The 22844-nt window shown below is 38.4% G+C and overlaps 1 protein-coding gene across 8 annotated transcripts in view; it reads left to right on the top strand.

Annotated features, from left to right (window-relative positions):
- The window catches only part of EFCAB6 (EF-hand calcium binding domain 6), a 357426-nt gene that overhangs the window by 5597 nt on the left and 328985 nt on the right, over nt 1-22844 (top strand). For 4 of the 8 annotated variants that reach the window (XM_077169111.1, XM_077169107.1, XM_077169109.1 and 1 more), the window contains 2 exons: nt 869-973; nt 16206-16351. In XM_077169111.1, coding sequence (XP_077025226.1) covers nt 903-973; nt 16206-16351 — 217 coding nt within the window. In that variant the 5' untranslated portion in view covers nt 869-902. Of the gene's footprint in view, nt 1-867; nt 974-16205; nt 16352-22844 lie in introns of those variants that run through there. The other 4 variants (XM_077169117.1, XM_077169114.1, XM_077169110.1 and 1 more) reach the window with 3 other exon arrangements.

Here is a 22844-nt window from a genome sequence, read left to right as displayed (position 1 = left end):
AAAAAAAAAAACAAAAACCAAAAGCCAGTATAGGTTGTTGTGAGAGTATGTAATGGGGGCTGACCTTGAATGGGGGCATCAAGGAAGGCTCCCAAGAAAGTGACATTTAAACTGAGATCTCTAGGAGTAGTTCTCAAAAGAGCCAAATCTGCGCCACTAGCATCAGCATCACCTGGGAAATTGTCAGTCATGCAAGGTCCTAGAACCCAACCTTAGGCCCATGAATCAGAATCACTACGATTCTAATTCCTAAAATATCCAGTTTGAAAACCACTATTTTAGAACAAGGAGGAGTTCATTAGGCAAGAAGGGAGAGATAAGAGGTCCAGATGGAGGGTTCTAGTATATGCAAAAAGCCTCGATGTGGGAAAGGCTGGCACGGCTGAGGCCCATGGAACAGGGCAAAGGGAACTAGCGTAAGATTGCAGGAGCAGGTGACAGCCCAATCATGCAAAACCTTGTAGCAGCATGAAGGATTTTGGACTTTATTCTAAGAGCAATAGGAAGCAATTGGACTACTTTAAACTAGAGAGTAAAGCGATGAGATCAGTATTTTAAAATGACGATTTTGGCTGCTGGGAGGAAGATAGAAGTGGGGGGAAGGGGGTGGTGCCCACACTGGGTTGAGATATGGGGAGAGGAGTGGCACTCGTATAGGGTTAGCATAAAATATCTACCCTCTGGAAATCCTTAAGTTGAGGATCTGTGGAGAGGACCTGCCTGAGTTTTCCCACACAGTTCTCCAGTAGCTTGCAGAATAGTTGGATTGTTTTGCAAACCCGAAGGATCTGTCCTTTTGGATTGTGAAGCTAAATGAGAAAATCTGTCTGGCAATCTGTGCTAACCCCATTGCTCTCTTAACTTTCAGAATTCTCAAATTCACAAATATTTTATCTTGAAAAATGAAAAGAAACATCACCAAAACCAACGCCACCAGAGGCAATAGCACCAAATCGGGCAGCACCAAAGCCAGGTGAGCAGCCTCTTCCCCGAATGCCTGCATCCACTGATGTCCAGAAGAATGCACTGAGTTTGTTATGTTGTGCAGACCTTAAGGTCTTGAGAGGAAGCTGCTTTAAAAATCGGTAATGTAACTACGATCACTTCCATCTGGTTTGTGTCAGTTCGTGCAGTGAGCATTTACTAAGGGCTGATTTTTGTGCCCTAATTGTTTAGGGACTTGCATATTTATCATATTAAAAGCAATGGGGCATACACGTTATAATGGAGTGTCCCTCATTTGGTGCTGAAGAGGGTTATGCATATTAGACAGCTTCAGTGAATTCAGAAAATTATTTAGCCAGCTTAACTGTCTGATACCTTGAGAGTGGGCATGGTTTGTTTGTAACCAGATTCACATTTCCTGCCGTAGGTGGCAGTAGCAGCAAAGCTTTCAGTTTCTGAGCCCTGAAGCTGGGAAACCATTGAAACTTTCCTTTGCTGGCATCTGAGAACTGCCCTGGACTTGGCCAGACTATAAATAGGACGTGTTAAACACTCCTTGTCTGCTTATAGGAACTGGGAGAGAACGTAATTGTTTCCAGCAATTACATTTTAAAAGACTGCAATTTAAACAGTTTTGAGATGGGGACAATTGTTTGACAGGTGACCTGTGGTCAGTTTTTCTGATGCTACTTGTTTTTGTCCTGTTACCATATCTGTCTGTCATCACATTAGGTGTGGCCGTGAGCCTGAAAATATTATTAGGTAATAGTGAATTTCTGTGACAGTTCCCGAAATTAGATTTTTGTGTCTATCATAGAGTCAGTACATTATGAACAAAACAATATAAGCTTTTTCTTTAGGCTCTGTATCAGCAAGGCAACCATGCTTTGAATGATCACAAAAACACTTTCAATGCAATTGGGTTCAACCACCATACATTACTTTTCAGAGCACCGATTATGTGCCAAACCTCTTGGGGACCCAATGGCAGAAAAGATGTGGTCCCAGCTCTCTTGCTCTTAAGGATCTAACAGGCAAGGCAGGCATCAAACAATCGTAAGGGTCCTGAGCTTTATAAGAAAATTTCACTGACCCTGGTAACTAGTTCTCAGTATAGGGGATAAGAGTGAAGAATCACAAATGACACAGAACCTCCTATCTTGGATGGTGGGAGAAAGGGATGCTCTTAAACAGGATATAAGAATAGAAGGGTGTGTGTGTCTGTGTGTGTGATAGGAGAGTGATAGGGGTGTGAAACCCTTCTTTCATTACTTTGATGAATAGTCTTTTGAGCTCTGGTTATGTACTGGGCATGTGTTTGGGGCTTTGGAAACACTGTTTTGCTTCATGGAGCTTATAATTGAACTTATAAATGTTCAAATAACAGTGCAATTACAAATTATGAGAAGTGCAATACAGGGTGAAAGGCGCTATAGGATAGAACCAAACTTGGACAGGGTGACCAAGGAGGGTTCTCTGAGGAGGTGATGTTCACACAGAGATCTGAAGGTGATAGAATTAGCGAGGTGAGGGGTAGGGAAGCAAGGTGGGGATGTGGCGGGGGTCAGGCAGAAAAGGTGCTGCTGTGTGGCTCTAGTAGGCGTGTTATATAGAACAGCTATCTAATATATGTATTAAAGAACATTTAAAGCAAAAATGATGGTCACCACCGTTTTAACATAGCAATTTTTGTCCAGTCTTCTAGACCTCGTCTCCCTGTGAATATTCATTTTTATATAATTGCATTAATACTGTATACCCTTGGCATTGCCTAAAATTGTGTTTTTGTTTCTACATATTCTTTATAATTATCATTTATAATAGCAAAAATACTACTTCATTAAAATATATTAGCTTTGAGGACAGGCCATGGTGGCTCAGCAGGCAGAGTTCTCTCCTTCCATGCTGGAGACCCGGGTTTGATTCCTGGTGCCTGCCCAAGAAGAAAAATATATATATGTGTGTGTGTGTGTATGTATATATATATTAGCTTTGAGGGGTTGGTTTACATTGTCTTTTTTTTTTTGTATGCTGTATGGTTGGGGTCACAATTCATTCTTTTTCCATTAGACTATCCCGTTATCGCAGCACTGTTCATTGGATTATTTTCTTTTTTTGTGGGAGGGAGAGTTGGGGGGAAGTGCATGAACCGGGAATCGAACCCAAGTCTCCAGCATGGCAGGCGAGAATTCTACCACTGAACTACCCTTGCACGCCCTGCATTGTCTTTTGAGTATGATTTCTGGTTAGTGTGTGTGTCTGTCTTGGAGGGTGTGTGGATAGACTTGAAGTTGAAGCCATTAGAGATGATATTTGTTAAAATGAGGTTTGGGAGAAAGGTGAATGCTTGTGTAGAGATTTGAGGAGACTTTTGACTGGGCTGGGGGGACAGTCTTGTGGATGGAAGGCGGTGGCACAGAAATGTAAGGCTGCCGGCAGCAGAAATGGCACTTCCTCGCTTTGGAGCAGGTCAGTTTATAACCATGTAGTTTTCTGCTAAACTGAATTCAGATGACTGGCTAAATTGTTTTTTACAATACCCTATCATTTGGAATATATTTGCAAATCAACTTGCATTCTTATAATTCCTATGTTTAGAACAGTAGACTAGGGATCACCAGTGGGTCTGTCTAAGATATTAAGGGAGTATGATTCTGGAATGGGAGAGGTGGGATTGGGGTTCCACTGGTGTTGACACAAACCCTGTATTTTATTCGAAGTGTGTGTAGACAACATGCTTTTAATTTCTACATGTTTTCTTGAGTAGATTGCAAAATTGTTAGACTTTTTTAGACAATTCACATTCTTGTGAATTGATAGATAAATTTCCTTAGCACTCTATCAATTTATAAGTTCATTGTTTTTATCAATGTGTTTATGTAAGACTACACACATACCACTCACTTGTGCATACATGCGTGTACATATACCCCTCCCTCGTCTCCACCAGCACACCTGCAAAAAGCCTAGTATTCAGAAGAGTTTGGGTCTTGGCCTCACTGTTACTAAGTCCATTTGGCGTTTCTCTTTGGCTGCCTCTAAATATATGGATAATGGTATCTAACTCACAAGGTTGCTTTGGTGATTAAATAAGATAATGCCCAGTGGTCAGCAGAATAGATACTCCATTATTGCTACTGAACCTAGTAGACTCACTTAAATCTAACATCTGCTGGTCTTTTAACTTCATGTTGTTGTATAGCAGGGAACTTTACAGATGAGCCTCATTAGAAAACTACAGCCTCATACTTATAAATCAACTTCAGGGTCTTCTAAGGCAGTGGTTTCAAGCTTGCTAAAACACAGATGGCTGGGCTACCCCCCACTCAGAGCTTCTGATGACATAGTTGGTCTGGATCAAGCCTGAGAATTTGCATTTCTAAAAAGCTTCCAGGTGATCCTGTGCTCTGGATTCAGAGACCACACTGTGAGAATCACTGCTTTAAAGCTGCATATTTGGCTTCAAGTCTTTTTTCTAATTTAAAAAAATGGAAAATAAACGCATTTTAAAAAATGAAATTAATACCAATGAAAAAAAGTGTTATTTCTTCTTGAGAACTCTACAAATAGACTAGCTCTTTCCCTCTATCAAGTGAACTGATGGGGATATCTCTTGGGGAAGGTCCTCTAATCCCTCAGCTAGGGTGATTTAGCTCACACTTTTATCAACTCTAGGAAGACAATGTATCCCACAGAGCAACTCTGAATTTCCACATGCTACATAGTGTTCATTGTTCCCATACTTTTAAAACACGTTGCCATTTTCTTTTCTTTCTTTCTTTCTTTTTTTTTTTTTTGTATGCTGTATGGCCAGGTTACATTTCATTCTTTTTCCATGTGAGTAACTTGTTATTGCAGCACCATTTGTTGAAATTTTTGTTTGTTTGTTTGCTTGTTTGTTTGTTTTGGCAAGTGCATGGGCTGGTAATTGAACCCGGGCCTCCTGCATAGCAGGTGAATGTTCTACCACTGAACTACCCTTGCACCCCCCTGCCATTTTCTTTTAAATCCCGAGTTAGACTGTGAGCCACTGCAGGATAGGAGTGCCCCCATATTTCTCGATTCCTAGAACCTAGTCAATGTGTGGTCTGTAGTATTTGCTGAAGAATGGACCCTTGAGAGAACAGTTTCCTGGAAAATGCTTGCACCGACGAGGTTTGGGTAGAACCCCTAGATGAGCTCCATTTTCAGAACTATCCAGATGGACTCTTTGGAATATTCATATTATAATTGAAGTCTCACTGGCTTTTATAATACTGCAACTGGTAGATGTTAGAACTGGAGGAGACCCAAAGGGTCATCCAGACCACTCTCCCCCCGGAAGAGTATTGTTCTCTGCAGTGTGCTCAGGAGCATTCAGAGGAATTACTTTTCACGTGATTAGTATTTTTTTTTCATGCTGTCTTCAACTAAGCGTTTTGTGAATTGAATCACTTTGTACTTGAGTAATAAAATGCACAACAGGCAGTACATTTCTGGATGATTATCTCGCTCCTCAGGTGGTATAATAAGGCATGAGTCCAAAGCCCTGGCATGCCTTATTGTTATTAGACTATAAATTTATGGATAAAATAAAACAGCTATTTGCATCAGCAATAACTGCAACAAGGAATGCAGTTACAGCAGATATTCCCCACATGCTTGAAAAGCAGGATGAGGCAGAAGACTGAGTGTTCTTAACCATTCATGCAGCAGTGGAAAGCCAGGGACTGCCCACTGCCTTCAAGGAACTTGTTATTAATTTCGTAAAGAGAAACAGGAAAGCCTTGGTCATTGACAACCACGCTAACTTGGTATCTGGGAAGAGCCGAGAGAGAGAGAAAGAGAGAGAGAGAGTATATAATGGGAAGAGCATAACTAATTGGGCATGGGGAGGGTTAAGAGACAGGTTTTCATAAATCTTAAGCTTGTAGTAAGCCTTCCCCACCAAAATACTAATTAAATGAGAATCATTTTCTTCTTAAAATTCTTCATAATGCTCTCTCTTGTCTCTTATCTTTTAAAATCTTGTCATCATATTTCAGCTACACTGATAATTCCAATCCTTCTTGGTGTTCAATTTTGTGCATTATGGGCACATTCATACACTTGACTTGCTTATACTCTCAACTTGCTGCATCATACTTGCTTGTCAAAACTAAATTACATCCAGCTCTCTGCCTCCCCATGCAACTGAATGTGGCTGGAGAAAAAGCACACACCCACAGGTACTTACCCTTAAGATCATGTCCATGAGCCTTGAATGGGCCCTTAAAACTCCTGGCAATTGTTTTTCTCCCATTCCTCCACCCATTTTCTCTTCTAGACGACAATTTCATTCCTTGTCCTGGCTCCTTAAACCTGAGATACCTCTTTCCATCCTCACTCAGTGTTGATGACCTCACTTCCAATTTAGTAATAATAATTTAAAAAGAAACAATTGAAGGGTAACTTCCACAGGCTCCCATCACCATGCCTACCTTCTCTTTAGTCATGCTGAATGAGCTGTCCATGTTCCTAGAAAAAGCTAATCCCCACTGCTTGTCACCTAGATCCCATCTCCATTTGCAAACTCAGGGGAACCAGCAATTCTCTTCTTTTCAGCCTCATTACTCTTTTCTTCACTACTGGATCACCACTGCAGGTATTTAAACATGCTACTGATTCTGATTCTTCTATCGCAAAGGAATTTCTCCCTTCCCCCAGGCTGCCTCCAGTTTCATACCATTTCTCTGTTCCCTTTCACAGCAGAGTTGCTTGAAATAGTTGTCTATGTTTACAATTCTCCTCTGAATTGTTCTGGAACTGATGTAGATGGGCTTTCACCCCTACTACCCCACTCTCAGTGGAATGTCATATGGCTTAATCCAAAGAACAATTCTGTGTCCTCCTTTTTTTTAAAAAATATTTTTATTGAGATACCTTCACTCACATACAGTCCATCCAAATATATAATCAGTGGCTCACAATTTCACCACATAGTTGTGCATTCATCACCATGATCATTTTTAGAATATTTGCATCACTCCAGAAGAGAGATAAAAAGAAAAAAAAAATCCTATACCCCTTAACCCTCCCTCTCATTGACCACTAGTATTGCAATCTACCCTTTTTTTTTACCCCTTATCCTCCCCCCCCATTATTTATTTATTGCCCTTACTTTTATACTCATCTGTCCATATCCTGGTTAAAGGGATTGTCAGCCACGAGGTTTTCATAATCACATGGTCACATTGTAAAATCTATATAGTTATACGATTGTCTTCAAGAATCAAGGCTACTGGAATACAGGTCAACAGTTTCAGGTACTTCCCTCCAGCCATTCCAATACACCACCAGACTAAATAGGGCTATCTATATAATGCATAAGAATAACTTCCAGGATAACCTCTCGATTCTGTTTGAAATCTCAGCCACTGAAAGTTTATTTCATCTAATTTCTCTCTTCCTCCTTTTGGTCAAGAAGTCTTTCTCAATCCCTTGATACTGGGTCCCAGCTCATCATCAGGAGTCAGGTCCCACATTGCCAGGGAAATTTACACCCCTGGGAGTCATGTCCCACATGTGTGTGTGAGGGGAAGGCAGTGAATTCACCTGCTGAGTTGGCTTAGAGGGAGAGGCCACATCTGAACATCAAAAGAGGTTCTCTGGAGTGCACTGGTGGTTCAGTGGTAGAATGCTCACCTTCCATGCAGGAGACCCAGGTTCAATTCCCGGACCATACAGCCCCCCCCCCCCAAAGTAAAAAGGTTCTCTGGGGGTGACTCTTAGGTATAATTATAAGTAGGCTTATCTTCTATCTTCTCCTTTGCAGGAATAAGTTTCATAGGGGTGAGCCCCAAAATTGAGAGCTTAGTCTATTGAATTGGTTGTCCCCATTGCTTGCGAGAATATCAGGAATTTCCCAGATGGGGAAGTTTAATATTTCCTCTTTTGTTCCAAGTCCCCCAAGGGGACTTTGCAAATACTCTTTTATTCTCTGCCCTAATTACTCTGGGATATATCAGGGCATTACACTAACCTGTACAAACCAACAAGATCCCACACCCTATTCAAGATTCCATGTCTGTCCCCCTCTTGAATGCCTTTTACCATAGCATTTGAAACACATCATCAGCTCCTTCTCCTTAAAACACTTCCTTTGCTCAGCTTCTAAGACTGTAGTCTGCTGGTTTTTCTCCTCTATCACTGGCTTCTCATTGTCAGTCTTTGCTGATTTTTCCTCATGTCCCTGAACTCTAAATGTTGGAGAGCATACAATCTTTCTCTTGTTTTCCAACTGAAATCTATCAGAAAATACTGTTGAATCTTTCTTCAGAATATTCTGATCACTTATATCAAAATCATCCTGGTCCAAGACTATCTTCTCTTGCCCAGATTTTTACAGTAGACTTTTAATTGGTCTCTCTGTTCTCCCCTTAATCCCTTTAGGTCTATTTTTCATGAACAAACAGAGGGATCCTTTTAGTGCAGAGGCCAGATCATGTCATTCTGTGTACACAGCCATCCAGTGGCTCCACATATCACTCATGGTGACAGTCACCCAATGACCTACAAGGTTCTCTTCTTTTTGGCCTTCTGATGCTTTCCTGTCCTAACTGGATTCTTCTTTTCCTCCTCTCCTTCAGATCTTTGTTCAAGATCACCTAGTCTCCTCCTCTGCTCCATTTGTCTCCATGGTGTGTGTTTCCCTGTATACGTTATTTTGTCTTTCTTCTACTACTAGAATATGAAGTCCAAGGAGCCATAGATTTTGCCCATTTTGTTCTTTAATCCTCACATCCCTAGAATGGAACCTCATGAACATGTGCTGAGTGTATCATGCCAAGCTATGTTCTTCGGTGTAATTCTGGAATTTATCTCTACCTTGATTCCATGGTTTCAATTGAGTTAAATGTATTCAATTCAAGAAGGATGTGTTTGGGACCCTGCTATAGTTCTAAGCTTTACAGGGAACAAGACCTGTGTAGTCCCTATCCACAAGGACCTTCCAACTGACTGGGGTACATAAGACAGGTCTCCAGATAAGTACAATGCCAGGCAGAATTAATGACTACCTGGAGACAGCTAAAGCAAAGTATTAGCCAATGTGAATTTCTAACACATTTTTACAAATCTCATTCATTTCTTCAGCCCTATAAACTTGAGATTCTTCAAACTGAGGACTTTAGATGCATCACCTTAGTTGGTTCTATATATATTCATATAGTGCCATACGTATTCAGCAATCAACATTTTTTTACTTTATTGTAGTGAAATTAATATAACAAAATTAGCCTTTTTAAAGTGAACAATTTGGTCGCATTTAGTACATTTGCAATATTGTACAACTACCACCTCTGCCTCTGTCTAGTTCCAAAACATTTTCATTACCGCAAAAGGAATTCTGTACCTAATTTTCCCCTCCTCCCAGCCTCTTGTAACCACCAGTCTGTGTTCTGTATCTGTGAATTTACCTATTCTGGACACTTGACACAAAAGGAATCATATATATGTGGCTTTTGTGTATGACATCTTTTACCTAGCATAATGTTTTCTAGATTCATCCATATTGTAGCATGGATCAGAAGTTAGTGATGGATCAGCCATTATCTATGGCTGAATAATATTCCACTGCATGTATATACCTCGGTTTGTTTATCTGTTCATCAGTTGGTGGACTATTGGGTTATTTCTACTTCTTGGCTAATATGAATAAGGCTGCTTGAATACAGGAGTGGAACTGCTGAGTCATATGATGACTATATTTAATTTTTTAACAAACTTACAAACCATTTTTCAAAGAGGTTGTTCTATTTTACATTTCCACCAACAATGTAGAAAGGTCCTAATTTCTTCACATCCTTGTCAACAATTTTTATTGTCTTTCTCTTTGATTATAGCCAACCTAATGAATGTAGAGTAGTATCTCATTGTGGTTTGGTTAGCATTTCCTTGAAGACTGAAGACATTGAGCATCTTTTGCATTTCCTTAAAGACTAAAGACAATGAGCATCTTTTCATTTTCTTACTGGCCTTTTGAATACATCTTACTTGGAGAAAATATTTATTAAAATCCTTTGCCCATAAGATTAGGCCTAAGAGTCACCCCCAATAAGATTAGGCCTAAGAGTCACCCCCAAGAGAACTTCTTTTATTGCTCAGATGTGGCCTCTCTCTCTCAGTCAACACGACAAGCAAACTCACTGCCCTCCCCTTCTCTATGTGGGACATGACTCCCAGGGGTGTGTACCTTCCTGGCAACGTGGGACAGAAGTCCTAGAATGAGCTGGGACTCAGCATCAAGGGATTGAGAAAATAAATCTTCTCCACCAAAAGGGGGAAGAGCGAAATGAGACAAAATAAAGTGTCAATGGCTAAGAAATTCTAAACAGAGTCAAGAGGTTATCCTGGAGATTATTCTTATATATAATATTGTTATCACATTTTTGGTTAAGATGTGGAGAGGCTGGAGGGAAGTGCCTGAAAATGTAGAGCTGTTCCAGTAGCCATGTTTCTTGAAGATGATTGTATAATGATACAGCTTCCGCAATGTGACTGTGTGATTGTGAAAGCCTTGTGTCTGATGCTCCTTTTATCTACTTTATTGACAGATGAGTAAAACATATGGATTAAAAATAAATAAATAATAGGGGGAACCAATGATAAAATAAATTTGGTAGATTGAAATGCTAGTGATCAATGGAAGGGAGGGGTAAGGGGTATGGTATGTATGAATTTTTTTTCTGTTTTCTTTTTATTTCTTTTTCTGAATTGATGCAACTATTCTAAGAAATATCATGATGATGAATATACAACTATGTGATGATATTGTGAGTTAATGATTATATATGTACAATGGAATGATCATACAGTAAGAATGTTTGTATGTTGGTATGTTTAATAAATAAAAAAAATTTTTAAATCCTTTGCCCATTTTAAAATCGTATTGTCTTTTTTTGTTTGTTTTTTTCATTGGCAGGCTCTGGGAATCAAACCTGGGTCTCTGGCATGGCAGGCGAGAATTCTGCCACTGAGCCACCATTGCCCTTGTATTGCCTTTTTTAAAAAATACTTTTATTAACAAATCTTCATACACATACATTCCATTCATAGTATACAATCAGTGGTTCACAATATGGTCACATAGTTGTGTATTCATCACCATGATCATTTTTAGAACATTTGCATCACTGTGGAAAAAGAAAGAAAAAGAAAAAAGAAAAGACTCATATATTCCATGCCCCTTACCCCTTCTTCTCATTGACCACTAGTAGTCCAATCTACCCAATTTTTTTTACCCCTTATCCACCTATTATTTATTTATTTTTTATCCATATTTTTTTACTCATCTGTCCATACCCTGGATAAAAGGAGCATCAGATAGGAGGTTTTCACAATCACATAGTCACATTGTAAAAATTATATTGTTATGCAATCGTCTTCAAGAATCAAGGCTCCTGGAACCCAGTGCAGTAGTTTCAGGTACTTTCCTCCATCCACTCTAATACACCATAAACTAAAAAGGGATATCTATAAAATGCGTAAGCATAACCTCTCAACTCTGTTTTTAATCTCTCAGCCACTGAATCTTTATTTTGTCTCATTACTCTCTTCCCCCTAGATTGTCTTTTTATTATTGAGTTGTAAGAGTTCTTTTTTGTATTCCGGGTACTAGATCTTTATCAGTTAGATCATCGGAAGAGATTTTCTTCCATTCTGTGTGTTGTATTTTCACTTTCTTGTTAGTGTCCTCTGAAGCATAAAAGTCTTAAATTTTGATGAGTTCCAATTTTTGTTTCATCATTTGTGCTTTTGGTGTCATATCTAAGAATCAATTGCAAAAATGTTACCCCATGTTCACTTCTAAGAGTTTATGATTTTAGCTTTTATTTAGGTGGTTAATTCATTCTGAGTTAATTTTTGTATATGACAAAATGGTTGAATTCACCATTGAACCCATCTGGTCTTGGGATTTTTTCATGTGGCTGTCCAGTTGTTTCCACACCCTTTGTTGAAAAGACTCTTAATTCCCTCTATAATAGTCTTGGCACCTTTTCAAAAATCAATTAACAGTAAATGCAACAATTTATTTCTAGACTCTCATTTCTATTCCTTTAATCCATGTATTGTGAGTTAATGATATCCTTATGCCTTTACCACACTGTCTTTATTACGTTGTTTTGTAGTATAGAAATCAAGAAGTATAAATCTTCCAGCTTTGTTCTTCTTTTCAAGATTGGTTTGTATATGCTGGGTCCCTATATGAATTTGAGGATCAACTTGTCAATTTCTGAAAAAATGGCAGCTGGGATTTTGATAGGTATTATGTTGAATCTGTAGATCAATTTGAGAAATATTGCCTTTTTAACAATGTGATGTCTTCTAATCCATGAAAATGGAATGTCATAATTTATTCATACCTTCTTTTTTTCATCAGTTTTTTTATTGTAAAATATAGCATATATATAAAAAGCAATAAATTTCCAAGTATATTTTAACAAGTAGTTATAGAACAGATTTTAAAGTTTGGTATGGATTACAATTCCATGATTTTTCATCTTCTAGCTTCTCCAAGAAACTAGAGACCAACAGGAATATCAATATATTGATTCAGCAGTCATACTCATTAGTTAAATCCTATCTTCTCTGTTATACTCTTCCTTCTCATTTTAAATAACATATGTACATAAAAGCAATAAATTTCAAAGTACATCACAACAATTAGTTGTGGAACAGATTTCAGAGTTTTGTATGGGTTGCCATTCCATAATTTTAGGTTTTTATTTTTAGCTGCTCTAAGGTACTGGAGGCTAAAAGAAATATTGGTATAATGATTCAGCGCTTATACTCATTTGGTAAACCCAACCTTTTCTGTATAACTCCACTATTTCCTCTAATCTTTCTCCTACTGTTTAGGGGTATTTGGGGCTATGCCCATTCTAACTTTTTCACATTGGGAGGGGCTATCACTAATATGGGATAGGGGGATGGAACTAGTTGATGTTCTGGAACAGCTGGCCCCCTGCTGCATTTCAGGAGTTATGTGGTCCAGGGGCCCATCTGGACATTGTAGGTTTTTGGAAAGTTATTCTAGTGCATGGAACCTTTGTAGAATCTTATATAATGCCTAAGGTATTCTTTATGATTGGCATTTATTCATTTTTTTAATTGTTTTCAAGGATGTTTTGTATATTTCAATGTACAAGTTTTGTACTTCTTTCCTTAAATTTATTCCTAAAAATTTACTTTTTGATGCTATTGTAAGTGGAATTTTTTCTTAATTTTATTTTAATATTGTTGTATTGAAATAGAATAGATTATGTGTGTTTCTGTGTGGGCAATCCTCGTATACAAGATCATGTAATCTGAAATTAGACATAGTTTTACTTCTTTCTGTCCAATCTGGATATTTTTAATTTCATTTTCTCACCTAATTGCCTTGGCTGGGACCCTACAGTACAATGATGAATGGAAATGGTGAAGAATCCTTTTCTTTTTGATAGTCTTTAGGTCTTTCACCATTATGTATGATGTTAGCTGCAGGTTTTTCATTGGTACCTATATTAGCTCAGGAACTTCATTTATATGTTTTGTCAGTTGAGTATTTTTGTCATGAAAAAGTGTTGAATTTTGTCAAATGCTTTATCTGCATATATTGAGATGATCATTAATGTGGTGTATTGCATTGCTTTGATTTTGAAATGTTGAAATCTTGCATTCTTGGGATAAATCCCACTTGGTTATAGTGTGTAACTATTTTTGTATGTTGGTGGGTTCAGTTTGTTAGTTTCTTGTTGGGGATTTTTGTGTGTATATTCATAAGGGATATTGGTCTGTAGTTTTCTTGTGAAGAAAGAGTTTGTTGGTTTTAGTATTAGAGTAATACAGGCCTTACAGAATGAAAAGGGAAGTGTTCCCCCCTCTTCTGTTTTATTTTTTGTTTTGTGAGGGGAAGATTTTGTGAAGGATTGATTTTGATTGAATAATCTTTAAATGTTTGGTTGTATTCACCAGTGAACCCATATGGTCCTGGGATTTTCTTGCAGGGAGTTTTAAAAATAATTAAAAAAAAAAACATTGGGGCGGGCCGCGGTGGCTCAGCGGGCAAGAGTGCTTGCCTGCTATGCCGGAGGACCCCGGTTCGATTCCCGGCCCCAGCCCATGTAAAAAACAAACAAACAAACAAAATATAATAAAAATAAGAAAATGTTTAAAGATGTTTCCCTTTCTAAAAAAAAAAAAAAAAAAAAACATTAAGATATCATTCCATTCTACATATATAATCAGTAATTCTTAATATCATCATATAGTTGCATATTCATCATTTCTTAGAACATTTGCATCGAAGCAGGGAGTTTTCTTGATTACTAATTTAATCTATTTAGTTGTTACAGGTCTATTCAGAATTTCTATTTCTTCTTGAGTTAGTTTTGGTAGTTTGTATCTTTCTAGGTATCTGTCCATTTCATTTAGGCTACTTAATTTGTTATCAAACAATTGTTTGCAGTATTCCATTATAATCCTTTTATTTCTGTGAGGTCAGTAGTAATATCCCCTCTTTCATTCCTGATTTTAGTAATTTGAGTGTTCTTTCTTTTTTTCTTTTGTCAGTCTAGCTAAAAATTTGTCAGTTTTGTTGATCTTTTCAAAGAGCAAACTTTGTGTTTTGTCAACTTTCTCTATCTCATTGATTTCTGCTCTGATTTTTCTTTATATTCTTCCTTCTGCTTCTTTTGGATTTAGTTCACTCTTATTTTTATCTTTTTGAATCATAATTTGCTCTGCCTTAGCCTTTCCTTCTTGCTTGTACAGAGCGTCATTGTTAGCCAGAGATGAGGGCTTAAGTCTTCTCTGGTCTTTCCTGACTGCCTCTAGCCCTGGGCTTACCACAAACTTACGCATGTAAGTGACCTTCTAGAGTCCCAGGAATACATGGAGCTTTTCAGAGCCCCTGTGTATAGCTCATTCCCCCACTTTCTTTTAACCTTATTGGTTAGCCTATTTTTTGTTCCAGCTATTTTCCACTGCCTCTGGCAGTTGCAATGTTAAACAATTGCCTCTGTTTTTTGAACAAATACCTCCACCCGATAGGCTGTTCTCACAGAGTGAGCTTTGAATCAGTCAAATAAAGTCAGCCTCGTGGATGGGGTCTTCCAGGGAACTAATAGGCAGGTCAAATAATGACAGGCTTTGAAAAAGCCTCAACTCCTTTCTCCCCCTTCCAGTGGCTGCCAGGTTGTTGCTTTACCCTGTGTGGTAGTTAGCTTCAGTTGTCAACTTGGCCAGGAAGTTGTCTAGTTATATTGCTGTGGACATGAGCCAATGGCATCTGAACCTCATCTGTTCCTGATTACATCTGCAGCCAGCTTGGAGGTGTGCCTGCTACAGTAATTGGCTGGTGCTTAAATGAGAGAGCTCAACGTAGCATAGCCCAGCAGCTCAGCATACCTCATCTCAGCACTCGCAGCTCAGCTCAAGCCTTTGGGGGTGCAGAAAGAAACCCCATCCCCGGGGAAAGTTGTTGGAACCCAGAAACCCGGAGAGAAGGCCAGCAGAGATCACCCTGTGCCTTCCCATGTAAGAAAGAACCTCAGTTGAAAGTTAGCTGCCTTTCCTCTGAAGAACTAATGAAATAAATCCCCTTTTTATTAAAAGCCAATCCGTCTCTGGTGTGTTGCATTCCAGCAGCTAGCAAACTAGAACACCCTGTGGTTGCAGGCTGTTGTTTTCAAGGCTAGCAGAGTTGGGTATGGGGAATGGGAATGGAGCAAGTTAAAATGCCACACATTTGCTGTTCTTACAAATAATCAGTCATTTTTCTTAAATAAATGTCCCCCAAAATGCTGCAAGCCTTTGGTTAATTTACAGTGTTCTGAAAAAGTTGATTTTGACATTTCTTTTTGCTTTTATGGAGGAGAGGAGTTTCAGAGATACTTACTCCATCATTTGCCAGTGTCATCCTAACTGTCATCCTAACACTGCCATATCCAAACTTTCTACCCCACACCTCTTACAAAAGGAATGAGTTTGGGTTAGTCAAGATGTAGGTGGATTTTCCTACCCAAAAGTCTCTTTATTTTCCCATAATTGAAGTCTATTGGATCAGCTAAATATAAGCTAAATCAAGACATGATTTGGTATATATCTTAAGGATAGTCTTTGAAATATGGCAAGCAGGTCATGATTACCAGCACTTTTACGATCTCCACTATCCCTTCAGAAAAGGAATAGATAGAAAGTTAGCCACATTTATGAGGTGTGCTTTAAGATAATGCAATCTGTTTTCTTTTATATCTCAGGGAATTAATGTGCAAAATGGCGATTATACCAGATTGGCATACTTTGCATCCTCATGCACGAAAATTCACATATTTAAGACCCCACTCTTCACCATGCAGAGTGTATTCAAGGAATGGTTTCCAAAATATGTTCAGACCTTCTTCAAGTGAGTATTAATGAGTAAATAATAATACTAAAAATGATAGTTAACACTTATGCATGCTTATTATGTGCCAGGCTATGTTTAAAGGTATCACAGCCATTTAATTCTCACAATAACTCTGTGAAGTAGGTTCTGTTAGTATCCTTATTTTCTATATGGGGAAACTGAGGCATAGGTTAGTTAAGCATCTTGTCCAAAGGTTACATAAGTTTTAAGTTTGCAGGGAGGCAGGCAGTCTGATTCCAGGATCCATGGTGTAACTAGTATGTTACATAGTATACTACTTTACTCAGTTATTTAAAAATTTAGTAGCATATTTAATACAGAATTTCCCATTTTAACCATTTTTAAGTATACATTTCAGTGGTATAATTTACAATCACTGTTGTGCTACCATCACCACCAACCATTACCAAAACTTTTTCATCACCCCAAACAGAAACTTTGAACCCATTAAGCAATGATTCCCATTCCTCCCTCTGGCCCCTGGTAAACTCTAATCTATTTTCTGTCTCTGTGAATTTGCTTATTCTAAGTAGTTCATATAAGTGGAATCATACAATGTGTGGTCTTTTGTGTCAGACTTATTCCACTCAGCGTAATGTTTTCTAGTTTCAGCCATGTTATGGTAGGTATCAGAACTTCATCCTACCATTGAATAATGTTCCATTATGTCTGTATATTTTATTCATCTGTTGATGGACACTGGGGAACTTCTTGTTCCTCACTCAGTTTTAAAAGCCGTAAAATTTGAGAGTATAATTCCCCCACAGTATATGTCTTTTCATTTGTTCTTTCACTCATAAACATTTTCTGGATTCTCATATATGCCAAGCACTGTGATGGGTGCTTAGGATAAAAAGGTGGATCAGATAAAATGCCTGGCCTGTAGGAGCTCAGAATCTAGGAAGGGAGATAAAGAGTTCCACTAGAGCTAGACAAATGCTGGAACAGAAACATTCATGAAGACCCATGCCTGAGGATCAGAGGGACTCAGAATGAGATATATAACAAGATAACTTGGATTTTGCCTTGTAAGTGGGGGAAAGGCATTCTTACCAGAAGTTATACTCAATACCTGTGCTTATATACATTGGACAGAATTTAATCTCATGGACACACACAGGTTCTAGGGAGCCTGGGAAATGGACTGGGTGGCCATGCATCTACCCAAAACTCACAGGCTCTGTTTCTAAGAATGAAGGGGAGTATGGAAGGGAAGCATTAGCCAGTGTTTCTGACATAAAAAACATCAACAATAGATTTTTTCCAGTTCAGGAGCTCTACTTTGGCAATATAATTTGGACATATCTTAGTTGATTTAACTAACTTTCTGGTGGTTCAGGGAAAACTGGATTGAAGTAGGGTTCATGGGTTAAAGAGCATCCAAGCTCTCACAGCACTTGCTGAGGATACCAAAATCCTTCAGAAAGCTTGAACCAGCGTATTCCCAAATGATGTTAAAAGTGCTAATAAATCCCTGTTGAAAAAGCCAACCCATTTCTGGTATATTGCATTAGCAAACCAAAGCAGATTTTGGTACTGGAAGAGTGGGTGTTGTGATTTGCAAATATCAAAAATGCTGGAATGACTTTATAAATGGATAGGGGGAAGATTCTGGAAGAATCATGAGATGTTTGATTGAAAAGGCCTAGATTGCTTTGAAGAGACTGTTGGTAGAAATATGGACACTAAGGTACTTATAATGAGGCCTTAGACAGAAATGATGATGGTTGTAAACCATAAGGAAGGCAACCCTTGTTTTAAAGTGGCAGAAAACTTGGCAAAATTGAGTGCTGGTGTTGGATGGAAGGCAGAATTTGAAAGCAATGAGCTTGGATATCTAGCTGAGGAAATTTCCATACTAAATCTGGAAAATTCACCCTGGCTTCTTCTTGCAGCTTATAGTAAAATGTGAGAGGAAAGGGATAAGCTGAGAACTGAACTCTTGGGTACGAAGAAACCGGAAATTGTTTGAAAAATTCTGAGCTTTTGGAAAATGAGTCCTCAGAGGATAGTTCCCCATGTGAGCATTTAACCAAACATAAACCAGTCAACAATTTCAGGGTGAGCCAGGCTTGGAGATGGAGCTATCCAGAAAGTATTTGGGGAAAGTCCTATTGTCCGCCATTTGGGACCCTTATGTACTGCATGTAAAACCTACAAGTTTGTTGTGAGCTCTGTATGAACAGAACCACTGCCAGTCTTGACTGAAAGGAACAGTTTGAAGGAAAAACAACTTCAAAGGCAGAACCATGGGAGCCAGGGTCTGGAGCTAAGACACCTCAGGCCAGGAGAGCAGACACATGCATGCATATGGAAGGGGTGAATTTGCCCATAGTTTGCAGAGAGTGGGCCTTCTGCTTTATTGTTCAGTAAGAATGTTGCTTCAGAGAGTGTAGAGCACATTCCCCAGGGATTGGGGGGAGCCTACACCACCCCTCTATTCTAAGAGTCTGGCTGCCCAGATGCTTGAGGAGAATGGGTCCAAGAACATGGTGGGCTCCCCAAATCCTGGAGATGTTGGAACCCTCACCCCAGTGTTGGAGAGAGCAGGGCCATAGCATAAGCCCTTGGACAGGGTGGAACAGCTGCTCTCTCAAGCCCTGAGGATAAAACATCCTTCTATAAATTACCTTCAGATCTGGAAATCCAATCTGCAGGTTTTTGGACTGTTTGGGTCATTTGACCCCTGATTTCCTTCCAGTTTGTTCCTGTGGAAATGGAAACATTTTCCTATGACTGTCCCTCCTTTGTGTATTGGAAGCAGATAACTTGTAAGTTTCATAAGCCCACAGCCAGAGGAGAATTTTGCCTTAGGATAGATCATACCTGTAACTGATTTTGATGAGACTTTGTACTTAGTATTGTTATTGAAATGATTTAAACTTTTGTGATATTGTTAGGGAACGAATATATTTTGCATATGGAAAGAACATGTCTTTTGGGGGTCCAGAGGGTGAAGTGTGGTAGTTTGGAGCTATGTGCCTCATAAAAGGCCATGTTCTTTTAATCCATTCTTGTAAATACAGACCTATTGTGGGTGGGACCTTTTGGTTAGGTTATTTCAATTGAGAGTGACCCAGCCCATTCAAAGTGGGTCTTAATCCTTTATTTGAGTCCTTTGTGAGAGGATTAAAAAAATAGAGGCCCAAGGATTAGAGAGAGCCACTGAAACCAGAACCCTGGAAAGAAGGACCAGCAGGCATTGCCATGTGCCTTTCAATGTGACAGGAATCCAGGATGCCATCAGCCTTTCCTCGGAGAAGGTATCATCCTCTTGATACCTTAATTTGGATATTTTCATGCCTTAGAACTGTAAATTTGTAAACTAATACATCCCCAATTGACAAAGCCAGCCCATTTCTGGTATATTGCATTCTGACAGCTTTAGTAAACCAAAACATAGGTCAAATTCTCTTAGAAGATTCCTTGAAGTCCTAGATTGGAGGCAAGAGGAAAGAACTACCTTCGTAATGGCAGGTAGAAGGTAAATACCATAGCCTTTCCCTATCCCTCCAAATAAATGCTCTCCAAGGACCCTCCCCACTCTCTTTTCACCCTGGCAACCTAAGTATCCTCAAGAAGGGTGCTGCTTTAAAGGTTAGAAAGCTAGTTTGTGGCCATCACCTCTGCAAGTCCCAGTGATTTAGCATCTTATTTTAGAATTCAAGAATACCTTACAATTACAGTTTTTCTTCTCAGCTAAAACTCTCACAAAAGTCCCATTTAAATTTTGTTATATACATGCATGCAGATACATACTTGTATACACAAATGAGATCATACCACATATGTGTGTTTATGTACATATGGGAAGAGTACAGCATGCTTTTTCACTTAATATTATTTTACAGTTATTTTCCATATTAGTATATGTAGACATATGCCATTCTTTTTAATGGCTTCTTGGCATTCTGGAGTATTGATGAACAATAATTATGCAACTCTTTTTCCACTTGCAGATCTTTAAATTATTTCTAATTTTTTCACTACTATAAGTTATGGCAATGAATATACTTAGTTCAGAATTTTCTAAATCTTCATTTAGGCAAATGCATGCATATTTTACTCTCTGATTTCTGACTTTATGGTCTTCTCCCTCTCTGTGTTTTCTTTCTCCCTCACTGTTTCAGTTTTACATTTAAATATTTAGCCAATCCATTTAACCAATATATGTAGAGACCTGCTATGTACCATTGTTCTAGGTGCTGGAGATAAAGCAAATCAAAACTGGAGACAAATCGAAACAATAAAAATGGAAGAGAGGGAAGAGGAGAGGAGACAGAGAATGAAAAAGAGAAAATAGATATTACTCTAAAAATCAAATAGGATAACTAGACAATTTTGGAAAAATTAGTGTTAGTTAACTATTCTATCTCTTTGTGACATATGTACATTCTATTTCTTTCCATATTCTTATATTATGTAAGTCCTAGGAGAACTTAATCTGAATTTCCTCTCTTCTGAAACACTTAATTCACAATAAGGAGATTTGGAAACACATGGGAAAAGGGTGCTAGCAGAAGAAATTTTACAGGAATTTCACTTCCACCTGGTTCTTAATTCTGTCTCAGGACTTGCTTTAAAGTCTTTTTCCTTTACCCGGATATTTCTGGAACATTTAGCAATAGTTAGCTATTGTATTCCTTGTGTTCTAATGTTCCACATTCTTTTCCAATGTTCTACTTTCTTTCTACCTATGGTGGAAACCAAATTTTCTCCCTTCTAAATGATGAATTAATTATAGAAGCTTGGAAACATGGAAAGGAGATCAAATCAGGGGGACATTTATAGAGATTTCACTTCAAGTTGAGAGTTTGTTTTACAGTTTCTTTGAGATGAAAATTATTGTCTTGAAACCCTCTCCTTGAATATTCATCCCCTAGTTCCCATTTCTCTACACTTGAAGAGAAACCTGACATAAAATCCTTGACATTTAAAAAACCCTTTTCCTCTGCCTCTGAAATTCTCCCCCTTAGAGATTGATGGTTTCATCCTAATTCTGGGTATTGAATTGACCACTCTTTTCCAAGCTTGCCTTTCCATTCTCTCTCTTCTTCCAGAGTAATCTTCCCAAGTCATAAAGCTACCTGTGTCTCTCTCTTCTCAAAACCCTTTAGGAACTCCCATCCACTGCATACTAAAATTCCAGACCACCCAGGAGGCCCATAGTCATCTAAAGCCCCAAGATGAACCCTTTGAAGACCCCTTTTGCTCTCTCTCTTTGAACTCTCTCTTCTTGCTTTGGGGCTAGTTTGCTGTTCTTTCTCCAGTTCTTCCAAGTGGACAGTTAATTCCTGAATTTTTGCCCTTTCTTCTTTTTTTGATATAGGCATTTAGGGCAATATTCCTTCTTAGCACTGCCTTTGCTGCATCCCATAAGTTTTGATATGTTGTGTTTTCATTTTCATTCACCTCGAGATATTTACTGATTTCTCTTGTAATTTCTTCCTTGACCCACTGGTTGTTTAAGAGTGTGTTGTTGAACCTCCACGTATTTGTGAATTTTCTGGCACACTGCCTATTATTGATTTCCAACTTCATTCCTTTATGATCTGAGAAAGTGTTGTGTATGATTTCAATCTTTTTAAATTTGTTGGGACTTGCTTTGTGACCCAGCATATGGTCTATCTTTGAGAATGATCCATGAGCACTTGAGAAAAAGGTGTACCCTGCTGTTGTGGGGTGTAATGTCCTATAAATGTCTGTTAAGTCTAGCTCGTTTGTTGTAATATTCAGATTCTCTGTTTCTTTATTGGTCCTCTGTCTAGATGTTCTGTCCATTGATGAGAGTGGGGAATTGAAGTCTCCAACTATTATGGTAGATGTGTCTATTTCCCTTTTCAGTATTTGCAGTGTATGCCTCATGTATTTTGGGGCATTCTGGTTCGGTGCATAAATATTTATGATTGTTATGTCTTCTTGTTTAATTGTTCCTTTTATTAGTAGATAGTATCCTTCTTTGTCTCTTTTAACTGTTTTACATTTGAAGTCTAATTTGTTGGATATTAGTATAGTTACTCCTGTTCTTTTCTGGTTGTTATTTGCATGAAATATCTTTTCCCAACCTTTCACTTTCAACCTATGTTTATCTTTGGGTCTAAGATGTGTTTCCTGTAGACAGCATATAGAAGGATCCTGTTTTTTAATCCATTCTGCCAGTCTATGTCTTTTGATTGGGGAATTCAGTCCATTAACATTTAGTGTTATTACTGTTTGGGTAGTACTTTCCTCTACCATTTTGCCTTTTGTATTTTATATATCATATCTAATTTTCCTTCTTCCTGCACTCTTCTCCACATCTCTCTCTTCTGTCTTTTCGTATCTGTCTCTAGTGCTCCCTTTAGTATTTCCTGCAGAGCTGGTCTCTTGGTCACAAATTCTCTCAGTGACTTTTTGTCTGAAAATGTTTTAATTTCTCCCTCATTTTTGAAGGACAGTTTTGCTGGATATAGAATTCTTGGTTGGCAGTTTTTCTCTTTTAGTAATTTAA

Source organism: Tamandua tetradactyla, chromosome 7, assembly GCF_023851605.1.
Source record: "Tamandua tetradactyla isolate mTamTet1 chromosome 7, mTamTet1.pri, whole genome shotgun sequence".
In the NCBI taxonomy this organism is placed as follows: Eukaryota; Metazoa; Chordata; class Mammalia; order Pilosa; family Myrmecophagidae; genus Tamandua; species Tamandua tetradactyla.
This window is presented reverse-complemented; position numbering and strand designations above follow the sequence as displayed.